This window comes from Protopterus annectens, chromosome 3.part0, assembly GCF_019279795.1.
Source record: "Protopterus annectens isolate FY-2018-M chromosome 3.part0, PAN1.0, whole genome shotgun sequence".
Taxonomy (NCBI): domain Eukaryota; kingdom Metazoa; phylum Chordata; order Ceratodontiformes; family Protopteridae; genus Protopterus; species Protopterus annectens.
Window position 1 is genome coordinate 636,814,767 of NC_056731.1, and position 18,248 is coordinate 636,833,014.

The following is an 18,248-nucleotide window of genomic DNA, read 5'->3' on the forward strand; positions in this document are numbered from 1 at the left end:
ATGCAGCAAAAGCTTAAAATATCGAAGCAACAGAAAACCAAATTTTTTTCTAGGGAAAGAATTCAGTTGTCCGTTTCTGTTACTTCGCAATTTTCAGCGCTGTGGTGGGAAGTTACGGGTCAGGTTCAGGTAAGTGTGCCATTGTGTGGACGTGAGGGTTAGGGCGGGTTAGGTGAGTTAGGGTTAGGGCGCGGGTTAGGTATGTGTGCGATTGTGTGGAAGTGAGGGTTAGGTGAGTTAGGGTTAGGGGGCAAGTTAGGTGAGTTAGGGTTAGGGAGCGGGTGAGGTGAGTGTGCGATAGTGACGGACCTTAGGGTTAGGGTTTGGGTTAAGGTAAGTGGATAGTTAGTGGTGTGTGTATAGTTTAGTGTAGGGTTAGGTGTAAGGTTTTAGGTGTTTGTATGTAGATTGCTGTTTGTTTGGTGTGCTTGTGTTGTATGTGTTTTGGAACAGCAATTTTTTTCCCTAAGAAAAAAATCGCTGTTCTGACAGTTTGAAATTGTAAGCTTTCGCTTACATAGGGTCGATTAATCACCGTTTGCTTTTTTAAGCGGTCAGTGATCTAATATAGACCTGTTTCCTTAGATGACTTCTGAAACATCTGGCTGCATTAACTACTCAGCACATTGAGGAGTGTATGGTCAGTAGTTAAGTCCATTTCCTTAGATGACTTCTGAAACATCTGGCTGCATTAACTACTCAGCACATTGAGGAGTGTATGGTCAGTAGTTAATGTTTCCATTTCCTTAGACGACTTCTGAAACACGTGGCTGCATTAACTACTTAGCACATTGAGGGGTGTATAGTCAGCAGTTAATGCATCTATTTCCTTAGACAACTCCTGTAACTACTTGCCAGACACTCCGCAATGTGCTGAACCCTAATTTGTATCACTTGTTTTATCAAATGCATAGACTTTTAATAAGAATACATTTCATCTTGATAGACTGACAATCTATTTTAAAGGTAAAATGGATTTATGCTCCTTATATAAATTAATGTGCAGCTCACACAATGTAAGTTGTTTCTCATAGCATAATTGTTATCAAAAATGTACCTTTTTAGAAAGTTTAACAAAACACATCACTCACAATATGTCTCAGTAAGTTATTAAACAGTGAGTTCCTTCTTGCTAAGTATTTCGACTGACTTAAAATTAATAGTTTGTTCATTTAACTTGCTCTCCATAAACTAATTTGCCCAAATATCATTGCCATTTTTGTCAGTTGTTCCACAAACTGATATTTTGGTGGCATTCGTCTTCATACATCTCAGCCAACAGACATTGAAACTAGAAACAAAGGCAGTTGAAAAGTAGGATCACCACGCCAAAAATCATATAATTAGCATAATATTTGAATACCAAATAACACATAACTTAATGCTTTCAGTAGAAATGTGGGATACTATCAGAAACACATCTTTAAAAAACAGAGGGACAAAAATGAAGGAAAAATATAACCATAAGTATAAAATCCGTAGATGTTAATGAACTGTATTGCAAAATTGTACCACGCAAGGCCATTTATTTTTGTTTCAGAAAAAGGGAGATGTAAGATGTGTGCCTTCTTTCTTAAAATTATTGTTGTCACTAGTATCTTAGTCATGTATTGTGGTTTTCTTTGTACTAGATAGCTACAAAACTCATGTGGTGAAGGCAATTCAAAAATTGTCTGCGGGGTAAATCAAACCTGAAAATGGGAACATTCCTCCAAAATCAGGGACAGCTGAGAGGTCTATTCCTTTTGTTTCTTTGGGCTTCCCTTCAGTTGCCTAATACATGTTTGCTCCATTTTGTATTGTTCAGTTATGACTGCTTGAGAATGCATTTGCTGATACTTTATTTTACGTGATACATAGTGGTGTATTGGCTCAAAACTTCTTCCTTTTCAGCAATCTGAAATTGCAGCATCTTGCAGAAATAGCAAGAGTATTTTATCTGTTACTTTAATGATTATTCTTTCTCCAAGTTGAAGTGCCCTTAATGAAAATGTATATAAATTTAAATGGTGGGGATGGTGGCAAAGCCCCCCAGGTGGCATTGTAGGAGTGATACTGTTTTATTTGTTCTGTTGCTTAAAAGTCATGAATATGTGAGCACATGTATTCAGATCATCTATGCACTTGAGTTAGTGAGTCTCATACAGTAGGAACTGAGGAAACTGATCTGCTAGGTTTTGGTTAGATTTAATAGACCCGTCTTTACGTGAGATTCAACTAGTTTCTAGTTTTGCCAGGAAAAAAAGATTCTCATCCTCTACCTTTTTCTACTTTCTTTCATTCTCTTCAAGTTTTCAGACTGATGTTAACAGATGTTAACACATTTTATCTACACATGGTTCATACTCACTATACATAAGTTTATGTCATTATGAAGGAGATTTATAACATGAAAATAATGTTGGAGAACCAGCATACAAAAGACAAAATGATAAGCAAATGGACACACTGGATGTTAAACTCTGACACTTAACTGTAGTCAATGCGACATAAGAGGTGAAATAGGGGCTCAAACTGCTGTCTAGTCAATCCTTATGAATGCAGTGATGTAACTAAAGTGTTGATTGTTGTGCAGTTAATTCTCATGAATGTACTGCTGTAACTAAACTGTTGATTATGTAAATATTTTTGTAGTTCACTTACACAGCTGACCTTGAAAATGTAATGTTTAAACTACTTGTTTTTTGCTTTAGTTTTCAAGCTATAGATTGCTGTACTAATGGTTACTGTTGTGATGCTAAATAAAACATTTCTAAAAAAAAGCCAAGTATCTGTTTATTTAACACATTAATATTTGTATTCATTACAGCTTGACAGCAAATGACAGATTCCAGACTTTGTTGTTACATCAATTGCTTACACGGCTGTTCTAATTTTATACTTAATTATTTCTCTGTGTAGTTTTCATTAGGGATCATTGATGGCGAATATGTTTTTCTAACTCACTTTACAATTTCTGTGCTGTTTATATTGTTTGTTATATATTTTCAACTATCATTATTTGTTGCTAGTTCTTAGTTATTAAGCACCATATTAAAAGGGAACTTAAATTTTAATAAAAGAGACAAAGGTATTGATTTTAGACCACTGGAAAGCTAATTTCTTCCTCTTGACTTATAAGCAGTAAAGAAGACTGAGAGATTCAGTTTATAAAGGAATGCCTCTATAAGGAGGGAACAGAGAATCTGTGAATGTTCCGCGTGAACTGGAGACAACACCATAAATTCGCTCTTCTGTACATAGCTCAGGATGCAGACACGCACATTACCCACCTTGACCTGTTCCACCAGAATGGATGCATTTTCCTTACTTTATTTGCTCAACAGTTTATCATAAGGCTTCAGCTAAAATATCATGGGTCTATATTAGAACATTGAAGTTTCAGAACTTCAAATGTTCTAATATCGACACCTACTAACCGAAAGCTGAAAATAGTGAAAATTTAGATAACCGAATTCTTTCCTAGGGAAAGAATTCGGTTGTCCGTTCCTGTTGCTTTGCTATTTTCAGCTCTGTGGTGGAAAGTTACGGTCAGGTTCAGGTAAGTGTCCGATTGTGTGGACGTGAGGGTTAGGGTAGGATAGGTGAGTTAGTGTTAGGGCACGGGTCAGGTAAGTGTGCGAATGTGTGGACGTGAGGATTAGGGTGGGATAGGTGAGTTAGGGTTAGGGTGAGGTGTGTGTGCGATAGTGGCAGACCTTAAGGTTAGGGTTTGGGTTAAGGTAAGTGGGTAGATAGTGGTGTATGTAGAGTTTAGTGTAGGTTTAGATGTAAAATTTTAGGTGTATGTATGTGGATTGCTGTTTGTTTGGTGTGTTTGTGTTGTGTGTATATGTTTTGGATCAGCAAATTTTTTCCCTAGTAAAATATTCGCTGTTTTCAATTTTTGGTCTTATCAGTTTTCGGTTAGTAGGTGCCGATATTAGAACATTCGAAGTTCTGAAACTTCGATGTTCTAATATACACCCATATATCATTACACATCAAAGCCACGTCACTGTTAACAGTCAGTACAAAGTATTTTATATTAAAAGCACATCAGGCTACTTTATCAGATTCATATAAAAATCCTGGAATAGTGCAGATAAACACGGCAACTTCAATTTATTTTATTTTTTATTTATTTATTTATTTAAATTTGTTGACCGGGAGTGTCCGACTGGGCATAGGTCCATTTTCAGCGGAGACCCGGGGAGAAAAGCTCCACGGTAAAATAAACAGACAGTAGTTACATTGGATTACATAGCAATTAACAATTTACTTAGAAATTACTTACAACATATTTACAGATGAAGAACAGAGTACATCAGTAGACAACTAGAATCTGTGAAGTACATAACAGACATTAACAAATGTTACAATAAGAAGTTCCTGCTGTATAATAAGTACTAGGCTTATGAGCATCTGAGCTTGCTATAATCAAAGTAGTTAGTGGAGTGGAAAGAAAGGTAGTGGTTGGATGGGGTGGATGATATTAGAGTGGGAGTTGCAAGGGCAACCAATACTAATTAATCAATGTAATTTGCAAAACCATGTGGCAGGTGACCTGCAGAAGTTCTTACCTGAAGACAGTCCATAAAGGCGTAAAACTGTGCATATGTAATATCTTTGTTCAACTGACCTGTTAGGAAAATGAAAACTATTAACCAATAATAATTATATCTTGAAAATATAGACATGAGAGAGACAAAAAAATCTAATCACAAAGAGACTTAGATAACACAAAGAGGCTTACAGTGCAGAGATTTACGGAATTTGCATTATTACAAAAGTTAGACTTGATCTGTCACTTCCCACAGAAAAAATACAGGCAGTGTTATTTATCTCCGTCTGTATGGAGGGGTATCCACACTCCTCCATGCCTGCTCTAGTCTTTCAGCAAACTGTAAGGTACATATTTTAATAACAACCAAGGCATGCTTGTAAAAGGATATTAGTAGCAAGAATGAGTGCCCATGCAGATGGATGACATAGCACGTTGCATAGCACGGTACACCTTGTGACCATCAGTTTCGATCATAGAGAAGACAAGAATGGAGATGATATTTGCAATACTGGACTGTGAGGTTTTGTATGGTTCATATTTCAAGTTCTATCACCAATGTCACCCCTTAAAGACTGGGATTAGATCATGTCTGAGTGGTGATGCTCATTCCCTTCCTGGCTTCTGTCAGGATCAGTGACATCATATGGCATTATGGCCTAATTGCAAAAAAATGACTACATGACTATTGGTTGTGGGGGAGCCAATTAAATCCTTAATCTGCCAATGGCTGTTACAGACAACAACATCAAAATCTTCAAAAAACTACAAGCAGTCTTGCCTGATGTACATCAGTATATTATATGCTCAATGAAATCTGTCACCTTCTTGGACAGATTTCTTCATTTACACCTTACACAGTAATAGCCCCTGGACCTGCAGGGAGAATGATGTTTCATTAGTGGCATGAATGCAAGCATGATATACCTTTGTCTTAAGCTAGTACACTTCTGTGACGGTACCAAACATTTGTTGTCTCTTTTCTAATTAAGATGGTGTGGTGGTTTCTTTCAAAGATAAAACAAGAAAAATGCAAAAATTATGCAAATATTCTTGTTTTTGTGTGAGGAAGACAATGGGATATATGGAATATGTAGGTGAGTCTGGAATTGGTAAACATGTTTTATGCTGAATGACAATTAGAAAATATGATGAGTGCATGACATTCATTCTGAATGATGAAGTTTTCGCATTCAGTTATTATACCTGGGTGAATTTGTAAATGCTTGTTTGAGTGGTCATTTGACCCTTTCAGTCACAATTTGAAACAAAAAGCACACAGAAACACTGAATTTTTCAAACAGTACAGAAATATTAACAACTAACAACTTTGTTGATTCAAAGCTAGTGATAGTGACATACACAGTATTCTTTCTAGAGGAATCCATAAAGAATAAGGATCTAACAATCAGTACAAAGGTAGTAGACAAGGTTGGATAAATCTCTAAGTATAATCAAGTTGTGTGCATGTGTGTGTGTGTGTGTGTGTGTGTGTGTGTGTGTATTGTGTATTTATTAGGCTGTAATATCAACAGTTTGAAACTCTCTCTTTAAAACTACAAATATTACTACTGAGATTTCACAGTTTTCAGTATTAGATAGCACTGTCATCATTATATGTGTAAATGTAAATGGAAGATTTTGGTACTAAATATGGATCAGAACTCATGTTTTACACATCAAAGAGTATCAAGATTAATACCGAAGTTCCACATGGATGTAGTCTCAGTCCACTGTTATTCACCATTCTGACCCACGACTGCTATGCAAAGCACAAGTCGAACCATATCATCAAGTTTGCTGATGATACCACAGTTGTGGGGCTTATCATAATGGAAGATGAAAGGACATACAGAGAGGAGGTGGCATCTCTGATCATTTGGTGTGAGAGTAAAAACTTTGACCTGAATGTAAGCAAGACCAAAGAGATTATCATGGACTTCAAGAAAAAGAAAACAAATCATCCAGTGCTTATGATCAATGGTGAGGGTGTAGAGAGGGTTAAGTGTACTAAATTCCTAGGCGTACAGATACCAGAGGATCTCTCATGGTTGAGAAACACCAGCCAACTGATCAAGAAAGTACACCAAAGTCTCCATTTTTTAAGAAGGCTGAAGAAACCTAAGCTCCCACCTCATATCCTCTCCACCTTCTATAGAGGTGCTATTGAGAGTATCCTCACCAGCAACTTCACAGTGTGGTTTGGAAGTTGTACAGCTACAGAAAGGAAGGCACTACAGACAATGGTGAGGGTTGCAGAGAAGGTAACGGATATCAGTCTTCCATCGATACAACAACTTTACTTTGCAAGAAGCATCAGAAGGGCACCAAAGATAATAGAAAACACTATGCATCCAGTGCATGGACTGTTTAAGCATCTGGCATTGGGTAGAAGATATTGCAAGATCTGCAGCAGAATTACCAGATTTAACAACAGTGTCTATCCTATAGTGGTCAGACATCTGAATACAGGTATAAGCCCCAGAGAACTGGACATTAACTAAGTCAGTTCTTTTTTTTTCACAAATAGTTATAGTCTGTTGTATAATATATATCACACAAACTATTAAGTAAGTGCAACATTTATTTATATTATCCCTACCAAGTGCAATATTTGAGAGACAATTTAGGAAAGGTGCAATCTGTAATGTGTCTTTTACTTAAATGGGGCAGTTATAATTTAGGGGAGGGTATACTTATTCTGTATTCAAGTGCTGGAATTTTTCTGCTCTTTTGTAAAGATACTGAGAGTAGGATTGTATATGTTAGTTGTGTTCATTCTTTTACTTGCATGTGTTGTTTTACTTTCTGTTTGTAATCTCAAGAAGGAGCTGATGCATGAAATTTCATTTAGGCTACACATGTGTGGTCTTAAATGACAATAAAGATTATTTTGAATTTTGAATCTTGAATGTTTCTTATGTGAGAGTAAGCCATAGGAACTGATGTAGTTCAACACTTGATGGTAAAAAAAATCTTTTTTTGGAGGGGGTATTTTTAATATAAGGCAAATGTGTGTTGTTGTTGTGTCTTTCGGCTTTTCCCGGTTAGGGGTCACCACAGCGGAACTCCGGTCTGCTAATGATTGGTAGTTGATTTTTACGTGCGACATTACCAGCCCTGATGCACAACCTTCAACGAAGATACGCCCATTCACGCATGTCTCCATGCAGAAGACGCTCTAGTTGAGAATCGAACTGGACAGCATCTTACTGTGAAGCGACAACGCTACCGCAGCACCACCACTGCGGGTTATAAGGCAAATGTGTGTAATTGTTTTAAAATCATTTTCAGTGTTTGAGGAAAGGGTTTTTATAAGAAGTCTTATTAAAGCATATTTAAAGCTGTAAGGGATGATGCTAGAGTAAAATTTTAGATTAGAAAAAGCAGGGTGATGTATGTTGGTTCATATAGACCTACACGACCATTTATTGCAAGGTAACAATGAACTAGGTGAGGTTAAAGAGTATAAGGACTTGGGTGTTTATATAAGTTCTGACTTTTTTTAAGAAACATGTCTGTGCTGTTAATACTAAGGTGATAGTGGTAATGGGATTACTCTTAAAATATTCTCAGTGATATCTCAAACTGTCCTTGTGAAGTCACACACTATTTATCTAAGGCCAGTAATGGAATTTAATTATTTGTTCAGCTGTTACTCTAAAAGCAATCTATTAGTGCTTGAGAGCATTTAAAGTAAATTTGCAAGGAGAATTATTAGCTGTCAGCTCCTTACTTATGAAGATCATTTGGAAAAGCTAAATATGTCCTTCATTAGTTATCCATGGTTACGTGGAGGCCTTGTTTGGCTTATCATGCTCTTTGTAATGAAGAGCTGAGAAGCTGAATACTGAGCTATGACATTCTAGCAGATTATCATTTGGTGTCAGTTGCACATTTCAATTTCCAAATTACAGAGCTTCTTTAAGATCAAAAATATTAAGCCATGCTATTGTCAGATCATGTAACGAATTGCTAATATTTTTAAGACATAGTGATACTTTGGAGTCATTTAAAAATGCACTGGATAAATTGTCAGGTCCCAATGTACACTTAATGACTTTGGAGCCTGCATTCCCGTGAGCTTGGATTTATACTCGGTTTTCTTAAAACTATGAAGTTATATGAATGCAAATGGCTTACTGAAGCCATATCTTCCTACTTTTAGGAGAATGGCATGCAGGATATGGTCTGTTGCAGAGTGATAGAAGTTAATATCTTCCAGAAGTATTAATACTTTTTTTGTGGTGAATTTCTTTGAAATGAAATTAGATGATTGCAATATTTATAATGTATGTGTATTAACTGTTAGAGTGAATTGTTGTCCAAATGACTGGGTGAGTTTTGTGGGATTTGATAACTGTTTGTATATTTTTGTGAGGGTCTCTTTTTTAAATGCAGTTGGTCAGGGAATACTTATAGCAAGTTGTTAAAGAAATTTCATTTATTCCTCTTCTGAAGTGTTTAACAGTATATGTTTTTCTTAGGCTTAGGAATTCAGACGTGGTTATAATAACAGTTACATGACAATTGTTTTTAAATGTGTGGTAAGCTTAGTGTTTAATATGGTTGAAAGATCCTGTTTCCATTGATTTCAGACCTTTTTAACAGAGATTTAGTTATATTTTTAGTGGAGGAGTTAGCTACATTTTTTTTTAGTTCTGAGTCCATTCTTTTAACTAGAAATAACCTATTTTCATTTGGGGTTAAATGATTATAAAAAGTGGACATTACTGTGACAGGGTTGCCACCTTTTCAAATGCCCAAAGTGGGACATTTTTGGTACAAACAGATTTTGCAGTGCAAAACATACCCACTGCCACTACAAAGGACATAATTTCACTTTTTTGCCTAAAGAAAATCTTATTCTCGCAGCATTTTAGTTGTTTATTTTGTTTCTTATAACATTTAGGTGTTTCCAGTATAGAATAACTGTTTTATGCAAGTGTTACATAAACAATAATAAATATTTTTGCCCTAAAATCTCAGGACATTTGCCATTTTTTTCAATTTGTATGGTGGACACAACTGCCCAAAGAGGGACTATCCCTCGCAAAGTGGGACAAGTGGTAACTCTATACTATGATCATTGTATTGCCATCATAAACTGGTGACCAGTCTATCACAGCAAGTTTGGCCAGATGAATGGGTTTAGAGGACTTGGGTAACAGTGAGCTTTCTATCTTATTGGGATTTGGTCTAGAAATGTTTAAATGTGTGCAAAGCTAGTACTGCAGAGTGATTACTGAATATATTTGGAAGAATTAATTTGCTTGTCATCATGAGGAATGTTAGTAATTAATATGTGTAGTAAGATGATTATGCCTGTAAGTGGGCTTGGATTTGTGGCATGTGACACTAAGATTATAGGTAGGTACATTTCTTGTTAGTTGGCATCTCTTGTTAATTAACCCGTTCATGTTAATACCATGCAGCTTACATTTTTTCCTGGGTATTTTGTTATTTATTGGGTATAGCTGCCCACTAATGTAGCAGTAAGGGAAGGGAGGAAGAAAAGCAGACTCAGTTACAATAGCTTGTTGCAAACTTTAGTGTTCCTGGTGGCCTGCTGTCTAGCTTGCACATCCACCTGACAGCATTCCATGCAGATATATGCTGTGTTCCTGTGAAGCTATGAACCCTTTTAAATCTCACTAAACTGTAGCAGAACAATACTGAAGTCTGGCAACATTCCAGCTAAGTGAAGATAGCAAAAAGTGATCTAGTTTCCAATATTATTTGGTTCAATCTGAGTAAAAACATAAAGAATGTTTGACATATAAATTATGAAACGTGCCTTTTGCTTTGGAAGTTTGTGATTTAAATGGGAATCATAGGCTAGCTAAGACAGAATTCTGAAACAGCTTTCAGAAGGAATTCAGAATGTGCAAGGAATACCATATTATTCTTGTGAAACATAATATAAGGTTATTCTCTGATCAAGGTATGCATCTCTGAAGGCAGAGACTCACCCACCATGTGAGATCAGGAAATGCCAACTGCGAGAAACACACCAGGCAGCTGGAAAGATCCGATTACTACAGGACTTACAAGGGAACATTTATAGAGCTTGGATGATACTCAGAGGAGTGTGTATTGTTTTCTTTTAGACTTATTTCAGGAAAAGATAGGTGGGTCAGAAACATGCTAACACTGAAGGCCTTTGGCTAACGAAGTTCGCAGATGACTGCAAACTAGGAGCCATAGTCGAGTCCCCAAATGATGTGGACATCCTACAGAAGGGCCTCACTGAGACAGATGCCTGGTGTCAGAGCCATGGTCTCAAGCTCAATGCCAAAACGTGCACTGTCATCCCCTTTGGTAAAAACTCTGTACCCGTGAACTACCATATAGGCGGCAGTCTACTTGATGCTGAATGTGTGATAAGAGACCTTAGGACCCAGGTGGAGAGTAGTCCCTCGTTTGAAAATCACATTGCCACAGTAGTCAGGAAATCCTTCTGCATGGCACACCTCATCACAAAAGGGTTCTCATCCAGGAAAAAAGAGGTCATTGTTCCTCTCTACTCGACACTCATTAGACCCATTATAGAGTACAATGCCCCTTTTGGAATGTACCTCACAACACAGCTGCAGCAGCTGGAAAGGCCACAGAATGACCTCACAAAGAGGATTACTGGCCTCAAACAGATGCTCTACAGTGACCGCCTCAAAAAACTCCAGCTTTACTTCGTAGCATATCACCTACACCGAGGTGATCTCTGCCTAACATATAAAGCTATGTCAAACCCAGAGCTGTTAGACATGCTACACCTAAAGAAATCCCAATCCCTCCAAGCTACACGCTCTAGGGACTTAAACCTTGTCACCACAATAAACAGGACATGCTGGAGGGATAGAGTCCTGTCCCAGAGAATTCCCATACTCTGGAACAAGCTACCCATCTATGTCAAGCAAAGTTCCTCATTAGCACTCTTCAAGAAAAATCTTGATGAGTGGATGGAAAATAGGAAATACACCCCGGGGATCACTTCTGTGGCTCTGCTCAACAGGGGCACAGGAAAACAACTTTCTTGGGTGGCGTAAGTCAGGGAACCTTGTTGGCTAGGCTTACTTAGGCCCTTGGGCCGATAGCCTAGTACCTACCTATGAACCTATGAACCTATGTTACTTACCAGCTTGCAAAATGCTGAAACTGTAGGGATATGGACTTTACTGAAATCTTTTGATAGCTAGAATTTAAAAGTTCATTTAGGATATAGCCTAGGATCTTACCTGATGGCTATAATAATGAATTTAAACGACTGCAACTTTGCCATATGGTGAACAATGCTGTTGTGCTTTCTGCTTTCTGCATGTGTATGTAAATTATTATCAAAACCTAACTTGACATCATTTTGTGGGCATGATTATAACAAAAATATGAGTCAACATTTAAACTAAAACATCAACAACGTTTTACCCTACTACCCATAAGTCAATTCCCTTTTACTGACAAGTTTTGTCATAATGTCTTTGACTTATAAAGGAGCAGATATGGAAAACAAAATTAAGGGCTGAGTGCAGTCTTCTCTACTCACAGAAATTATTAAAATGCGTTTTTATTACCAGCAGACAAAATGGAGGAAAAGAAATAGAGAAAAATGAGAAAATTTTGCTGTAATTGGAGGATGACTGTGCTCATCTCCTAGTGACTGAGTCAGGTTAAGACTTAATGTCCTTCAGTGGTAGAAAGAAAGAAACTGAGGGATAGATTAGTGCCATAATAACATAGCTTGCAAGTAACAGTAACATCTCTTAGTACTACTGATTGGCATTCATTTACTTCTTTGCATTTGATGACTAAGAATGTCCATTAAAGTCCCAGGAGAAATGCCCTGCAAGCACACATGAATCAATTTACAATGAGGAAAGTAAAATCACACATCTAAATATACTCAGATACTACATGCAAGTCAGAATATAGATGCACAGACATATAGCAAGCTGCATTGATAAATACACAGCGAGAGAAAGACAGCTAGATAGGCACATGGATGGACACACAAATACACAGATTCATAAATAGATGGCGGGGTAACTGACCAGCTGACAACTAGGAGGATCAGTAAGCATATTGTAGTCAGACAGACTGACCAAAGGATATGTACATACTGTCAAGCATATAGTAAAGTCTGTATTAGACATTAAAAGAGTGAGAGAAAGTGAAATATGATAAAGTACAGCAAAACTTTACCTAGAGGATGATATCGGTGGTGTAAATAGTTCCATAGAAAGCGCCCATCAGCAAGCCCAAGCAATATAACATGACTGTGCTTAGGAAGATGAGAATTTAAATAGTTGAGGGTGAACATAATATTTTTTCTCATTTCCTCTGGAGTGGTCATGCGGGCTACTGTGTCTGAAGCTCTGTAAACAAAATGTGTACATATTTATATAATTAGTACAGATTTGTAGACCTGCAGAAGACAGGAAAAATCAATCATGCAGCATTACTCATCTAGAGACTAACTTCATGTCTGCTTCTGAGTTGACAATATGACTACCATTGTTCAAAAACCTAGGCACAGATGTGAAGCTCCTATACAAGGCTTGCTTCTTTCTTTGATCCAAAAAGGTGCATCTGGTTTTATAACCTACTGCAGTGCTTTTCCATTTCTGTTTGCATACTTTTTTTAACCTTTATTAGCATGACACATTGAACAATGACATGGGTGCATAAACAGTTGTAACAAACAAACCATTTTTAAAAATGTTCATTGACTTCATACATTACTCATGTATGCTCTCTTTTCTAATGATTAAAATTTACTCCAACATTACATAAAGTGGTCAAGTGATCCCGCCATTTACAGTTCACTCCTCCCCTGAACATTATTCTGCATGCATGTTCCCATAAATTCCATTTAGTTACCTTTTCTAAAGATCTCACCTCTACTTCTTTCAACTCTTTTATAATATTCAGTCATTTATTTAAAGATGGTTTAGATTTTGATTTCCATTTTCTAGTAACTGCTTTTGGCAGCCGAAAGCATTAAACTTAGTAAAGCCTTAGTATGCCTAGGCAATTCAGATTTATTATATTTTATTTTATGTTTGTTTATCAGGATATTACACTGATTACTACTGACTATTTGCAGTATTACTCAGGATACAGTATCTGCAGAGGTATTATATTCCAGCTCAAAATCATAACTTCCTTAGTTAAAATTATTTTTTCTCCAAAACTTCTGACACAATACTCTGTAAGGATTTTTTTAAATATGCCAGTTCATTACATACCTAAAAAAAACATGTTGCAAATTACCCCTCTCCCTTTCCCATCACACCTTTAACAATTGCTGATAACCTATGGAATAATTCTCTGAAGTCTGCTTGGGGTGTGAAAATACTTGCGCAAACACTTCCATGCAAAACTCTAAATCTTCTGGACTTTATTACATACTTGAGAGCCACACAGTTGTCAACCACCATTTCTTTGTAAATAGTCTTTCCAGTCTTTCTTCCTAATCGTTTTTCACCTCTTTTGATTGATTATTATAGTTATCAACAATATTTTATATTCCCAGCTAATTATTCCCTGTTTTAATTACATGTTCAGTTCTAGACTCAACTAAAACTCAACCCTAACTGGTCTTTCACTTAACACCCCCCTAGCCATTTCTCTTTGCCGATACTCTGCTATCAATCTCTGCTAGGAGAAGCAGTCTTTAACCTGAAGTCCAAGCATCTGCTTGGTCTCTTCCTACTCTATTACCTATCCCTCCATAGTTATTAGCTCCCAGTACCTTTGTTCATTTGCTATTTTTTCCAATAAATTCTACCCCTCTTTCCTATCTTCTATGCCTCTACTTGCAGTCATACCTAATGGTAAAATCTCTTATCTCCATTCTTGGGTTGGTTTTGTTCTTAAAATACTTTCTGCTACTTTATACAAATAACATTTTATATGTTTTTTTTTTTTTTTTTTTTTTTTTTGTAAAGGCCTTCATCCAAAACCCTACTCTCTTGTTATTTCTTGAACTCTCCCATTTCATCATCATGCATTTCCACCTAGATTTGTAACTTTCTACATGTGTTATGTTTATGAGCCTCAACTGTATAGCTCTAAAATATCCCTACAAATCAGAAAATCCTAAACTGCCTTGTTCCATGGGAAGGAACAACTTATCCAATTTAACTGCCTCATTGCCTGCCCAAATACATTATTCTAACTGTTTCTTAATTATGGCCTACAACTTCTCCTCTGGTTGATTAAAACATGTCTAACCTGTTATAAAACTAAAGGAACTAGAACTATTCTTACTGCTTGTGTCTTACTATCAGTATCTAACTTCAAGGGTTTACAATGTTTCAGTTTTTTTATATTATCTTTGTTTAGTCTCTTTCCACATATACTTAGCCATCATAATAGAATCATTTTAATCCCTCCACCTAAACACTTCATTTTATTATGACTCCATAAATATGGGCACTGCTGAACCAAGTCATGTGTAGGTACATATTTTAACACTATAACCATTGTTTTATCCTCATTTATTTTATATCCTGAAAAGACTTAAAACTGTCTCAAATTGTTCTAAAACACTGAACTGTCCTCTTCTGGACTTATCAAGTACAAAAGTATATAACCTGTGAATAAAGCTAAATTTTCTTGATTACCATACCAGTTACATGCTTGTGACGAAGCAAATAATAAAGGGGAAAGAAAACACCCTTGTCTAGTTACCCTTTTCAAACACATCTTGTCAGAGATGAACCATCCCACCTTAATTTTTGCCTCTGACCATTCTTATATCCTTACAATTATTCCTCTTATTGTACAAGGAAAAGCAAATGCTACTACTGCCCTATCATAAAACCCCATCTGACTCTGTTGAATGCCTTCTCTGCATCAAGACTCACCAACACTGGAAGTGTTTTCTTTTACTCTGCTTACCCTGGATCATCATTGTTCTAGTAATACTGCCAAATGTTTGTCTTCCCTCCATAAAACCCACGTTGATCCATATCTATCAATTTTGACAACACATTTGTCATTCTGTAGGCTAGTATAGACATACACTCTAAAATCATAGTTTAATTTTTTTTTATGAAGGTGGTTCTGAAGGATGTTTACCATCTTTGTGTAATGTACCCACCACAGCTTTCTTCCAAGACCAAGGCATAGTTAAGTCATCCATAAATATTTCCATTGGTGCCTTTTCTTGGTTTGCCAATTCCTCTGCATTATACAAATCAGCAAATCATTTTTGAAATATCTCTAATACCTGTATAGGATCTCTAGTTAGTTTTCTTGTCATAAGCTCCCTACATTTGGTAATAGCCCTGTCTAATTTCTAATGCCTAAATCATTATACAAAAAAAGCTTTTGTGCTCTGGAGTTATCAAAAACACACAGAACTGGCATGTCTATTTTGTATTCAAATTGCTATTAAATAAAGTTTTTTATATAAAATACTTGCTTAATAGCAACCTTTCTAAACTCATGTTCATGAGTTCATGAGTTTTGAGTCCAAATACTCCCTTATTTCCCCTTTTGTACTCATCAGTTGCTCCTCTTTTTGCTTTGTCTGATTCCTCTTCTCATACCTCTCAACCTGGAAACATCAAAAATCTGGACAAGGCCCATGAAAAATAGGTACAAATCTGTACAATGATTAACATAAAATTTGCATACATAATTATGTAACCCCTCCCACTCCAGTGGAATTGTGGTATACCAACTTTCAAACGCAAACTGAAGAACAGACAACCAAAATATGGCACCAGAGTCCCCCTGCAGCCATTCCAATGTCCCATACCATTACCTGGCTATTTCGCCCCATTTACCATAAACACTAATGTGTGCATACTGCTTTACTTCTACAATGATTATTTGCATTTTATTTTTACATCTTATAGCACAATGCACAAACACTAAGACATCTGCTAAACAAAGCAATACTGTCTCACAATGAAAATAGACTTGACATTAAAACGTCTCTGCCCTCAAAACTCACATTCATTGAAACAGCATTGAAACCCGCACTACATCCAAAGAAAATGCTTCTGGCCTGTGGTGGATAAAGATTAACTTTGGGCTGTTTTCAAATCATAGGCCATTTGCACACAAAACAAGAAGCATACACATGTCCTTTGATACACCTTCCTGACTTTATAACATTCCTCGTATAATACAGCACACTTGTTAGACTTAGAGCGCATTTTAAATGTACTGTTTGAACATTTTTCCAGTAGGCAATGAAACAAAATGCATGAACCAATAATGACAAAACTGGCCAGTTCAGAACATTTCCATCAAAAAAGTCTACTTCCACACACACTCACTATAAAAACAGAATGACAGTGTAAGCCATAGGCACCTTGCACAGCTTCTCGCACTTAGAGTGTGCTACCACTTTATAAATGCTAAATAAATTGCAAAAGAATATAGAAAATGTAAACTATTATCACTAAATAAAGACTTCTGATTACAGCACAGCATGAACTAAACCTTATCACAAAAAGCTTAGTCTGACACACTAAACTAATTTTAAAGTGCTTAAAACTTTACCATTCATCAAAACAAAATTACTTAAATAAATTAGTCTCATTTACAAGCCTCCCAGTACGTGGGGGTGTATATGATGTTACAGTCACATAACTATTTCCAATTTTATACAACCAACACTAATTTCCAGCTTGAACATTGACTCAATGAATTTCAAATCTTATTAGAAAATGTAATGAGCTGCTGATTTAAAATATGAATAAACATTTGAGAGGATACTGAAATTATTAATATATAAATGAGTGAGTGAAATGTTAGACTCTAGAGCAGCTTTATAAGTAACTTTAAATTATTTTCAGCTAGTAATTAGACTAGTAATCCATAAACAAATTAAACTGATTTTCCATTAAACATTCTCATACACACACACACCAAGCTGAAACGTTTCCCCCAACAAGATCCCTTCAATCAGCAGTCTGTCCAAGAAAAAGTCTTAGCAAGCCAAACAGGTAAATTAAAGATACCCCTTTCTCCAAAATTACTGTTAATTAAATGAGAGTCAACTACAGTGTCTGCTGAGTTCCGAGTCCTGCTCGGTCTCTGTGAAACATTCTTGTTAAGTGGAATCCGTCCTTCCTCCCGGTTCACTTGCTCTGAAGTGTCCGAGGTTAACGGAATTCCAGAAAAATACAGAAATGCTTGGCTTGTGCCTAATATTAGATAATTACCTGACCAATACACCCAACCAAAAAGAATAACAAAAAAGAAAACCAGCGTTCACACTCTTGCCAAAGCAAGAATCTTTGTATCTGTGGTATTTCTTGCGATAACTTAATAGGAGGCTGGTGTTAGCAAGTGGGACATTTTGTAGTACAATTTTAGCTGTCAGAATGCTTTGTTTAAAGTAACTATATGTTTACAGAAGGTTAGGGTACTGATACGTCAACAATGAGATCACACACACACACACACACACACACACACACACACACACACACACACACACACACACACACACACACACACACACACACACACTAGAATACCTGAAAGCAGCTCTGCAGTCCTTACCTGAAAGCTTTCTCAATGTTTCCAATGGCAGTCCTACAATGCAGCAAATAAATCTCACTCGCACAAATAGTCCCAGAGTTTCCAACAGTCCCGGTCGCTCGCACAATTTCCAGCATCATCAAATAAATGCAGTGCAGTCCCACTCACGCAGGTGCAAGTGCACCACCATTCAAGTTTTCCC

General features: G+C 36.6%; 1 protein-coding gene across 1 annotated transcript in view; it reads right to left on the reverse strand.

The window, feature by feature from the left end:
* AOAH (acyloxyacyl hydrolase) overlaps nt 1–18,248 on the reverse strand; it is a 1,217,970-nt gene that overhangs the window by 235,322 nt on the left and 964,400 nt on the right. The window contains exons 17-18 of the mRNA XM_044065645.1: nt 12,740–12,912; nt 4,563–4,621 (exon numbers count right to left, since the gene is read on the reverse strand). Coding sequence (XP_043921580.1) covers nt 4,563–4,621; nt 12,740–12,912 — 232 coding nt within the window. The remainder of the gene's footprint in view (nt 1–4,562; nt 4,622–12,739; nt 12,913–18,248) is intronic.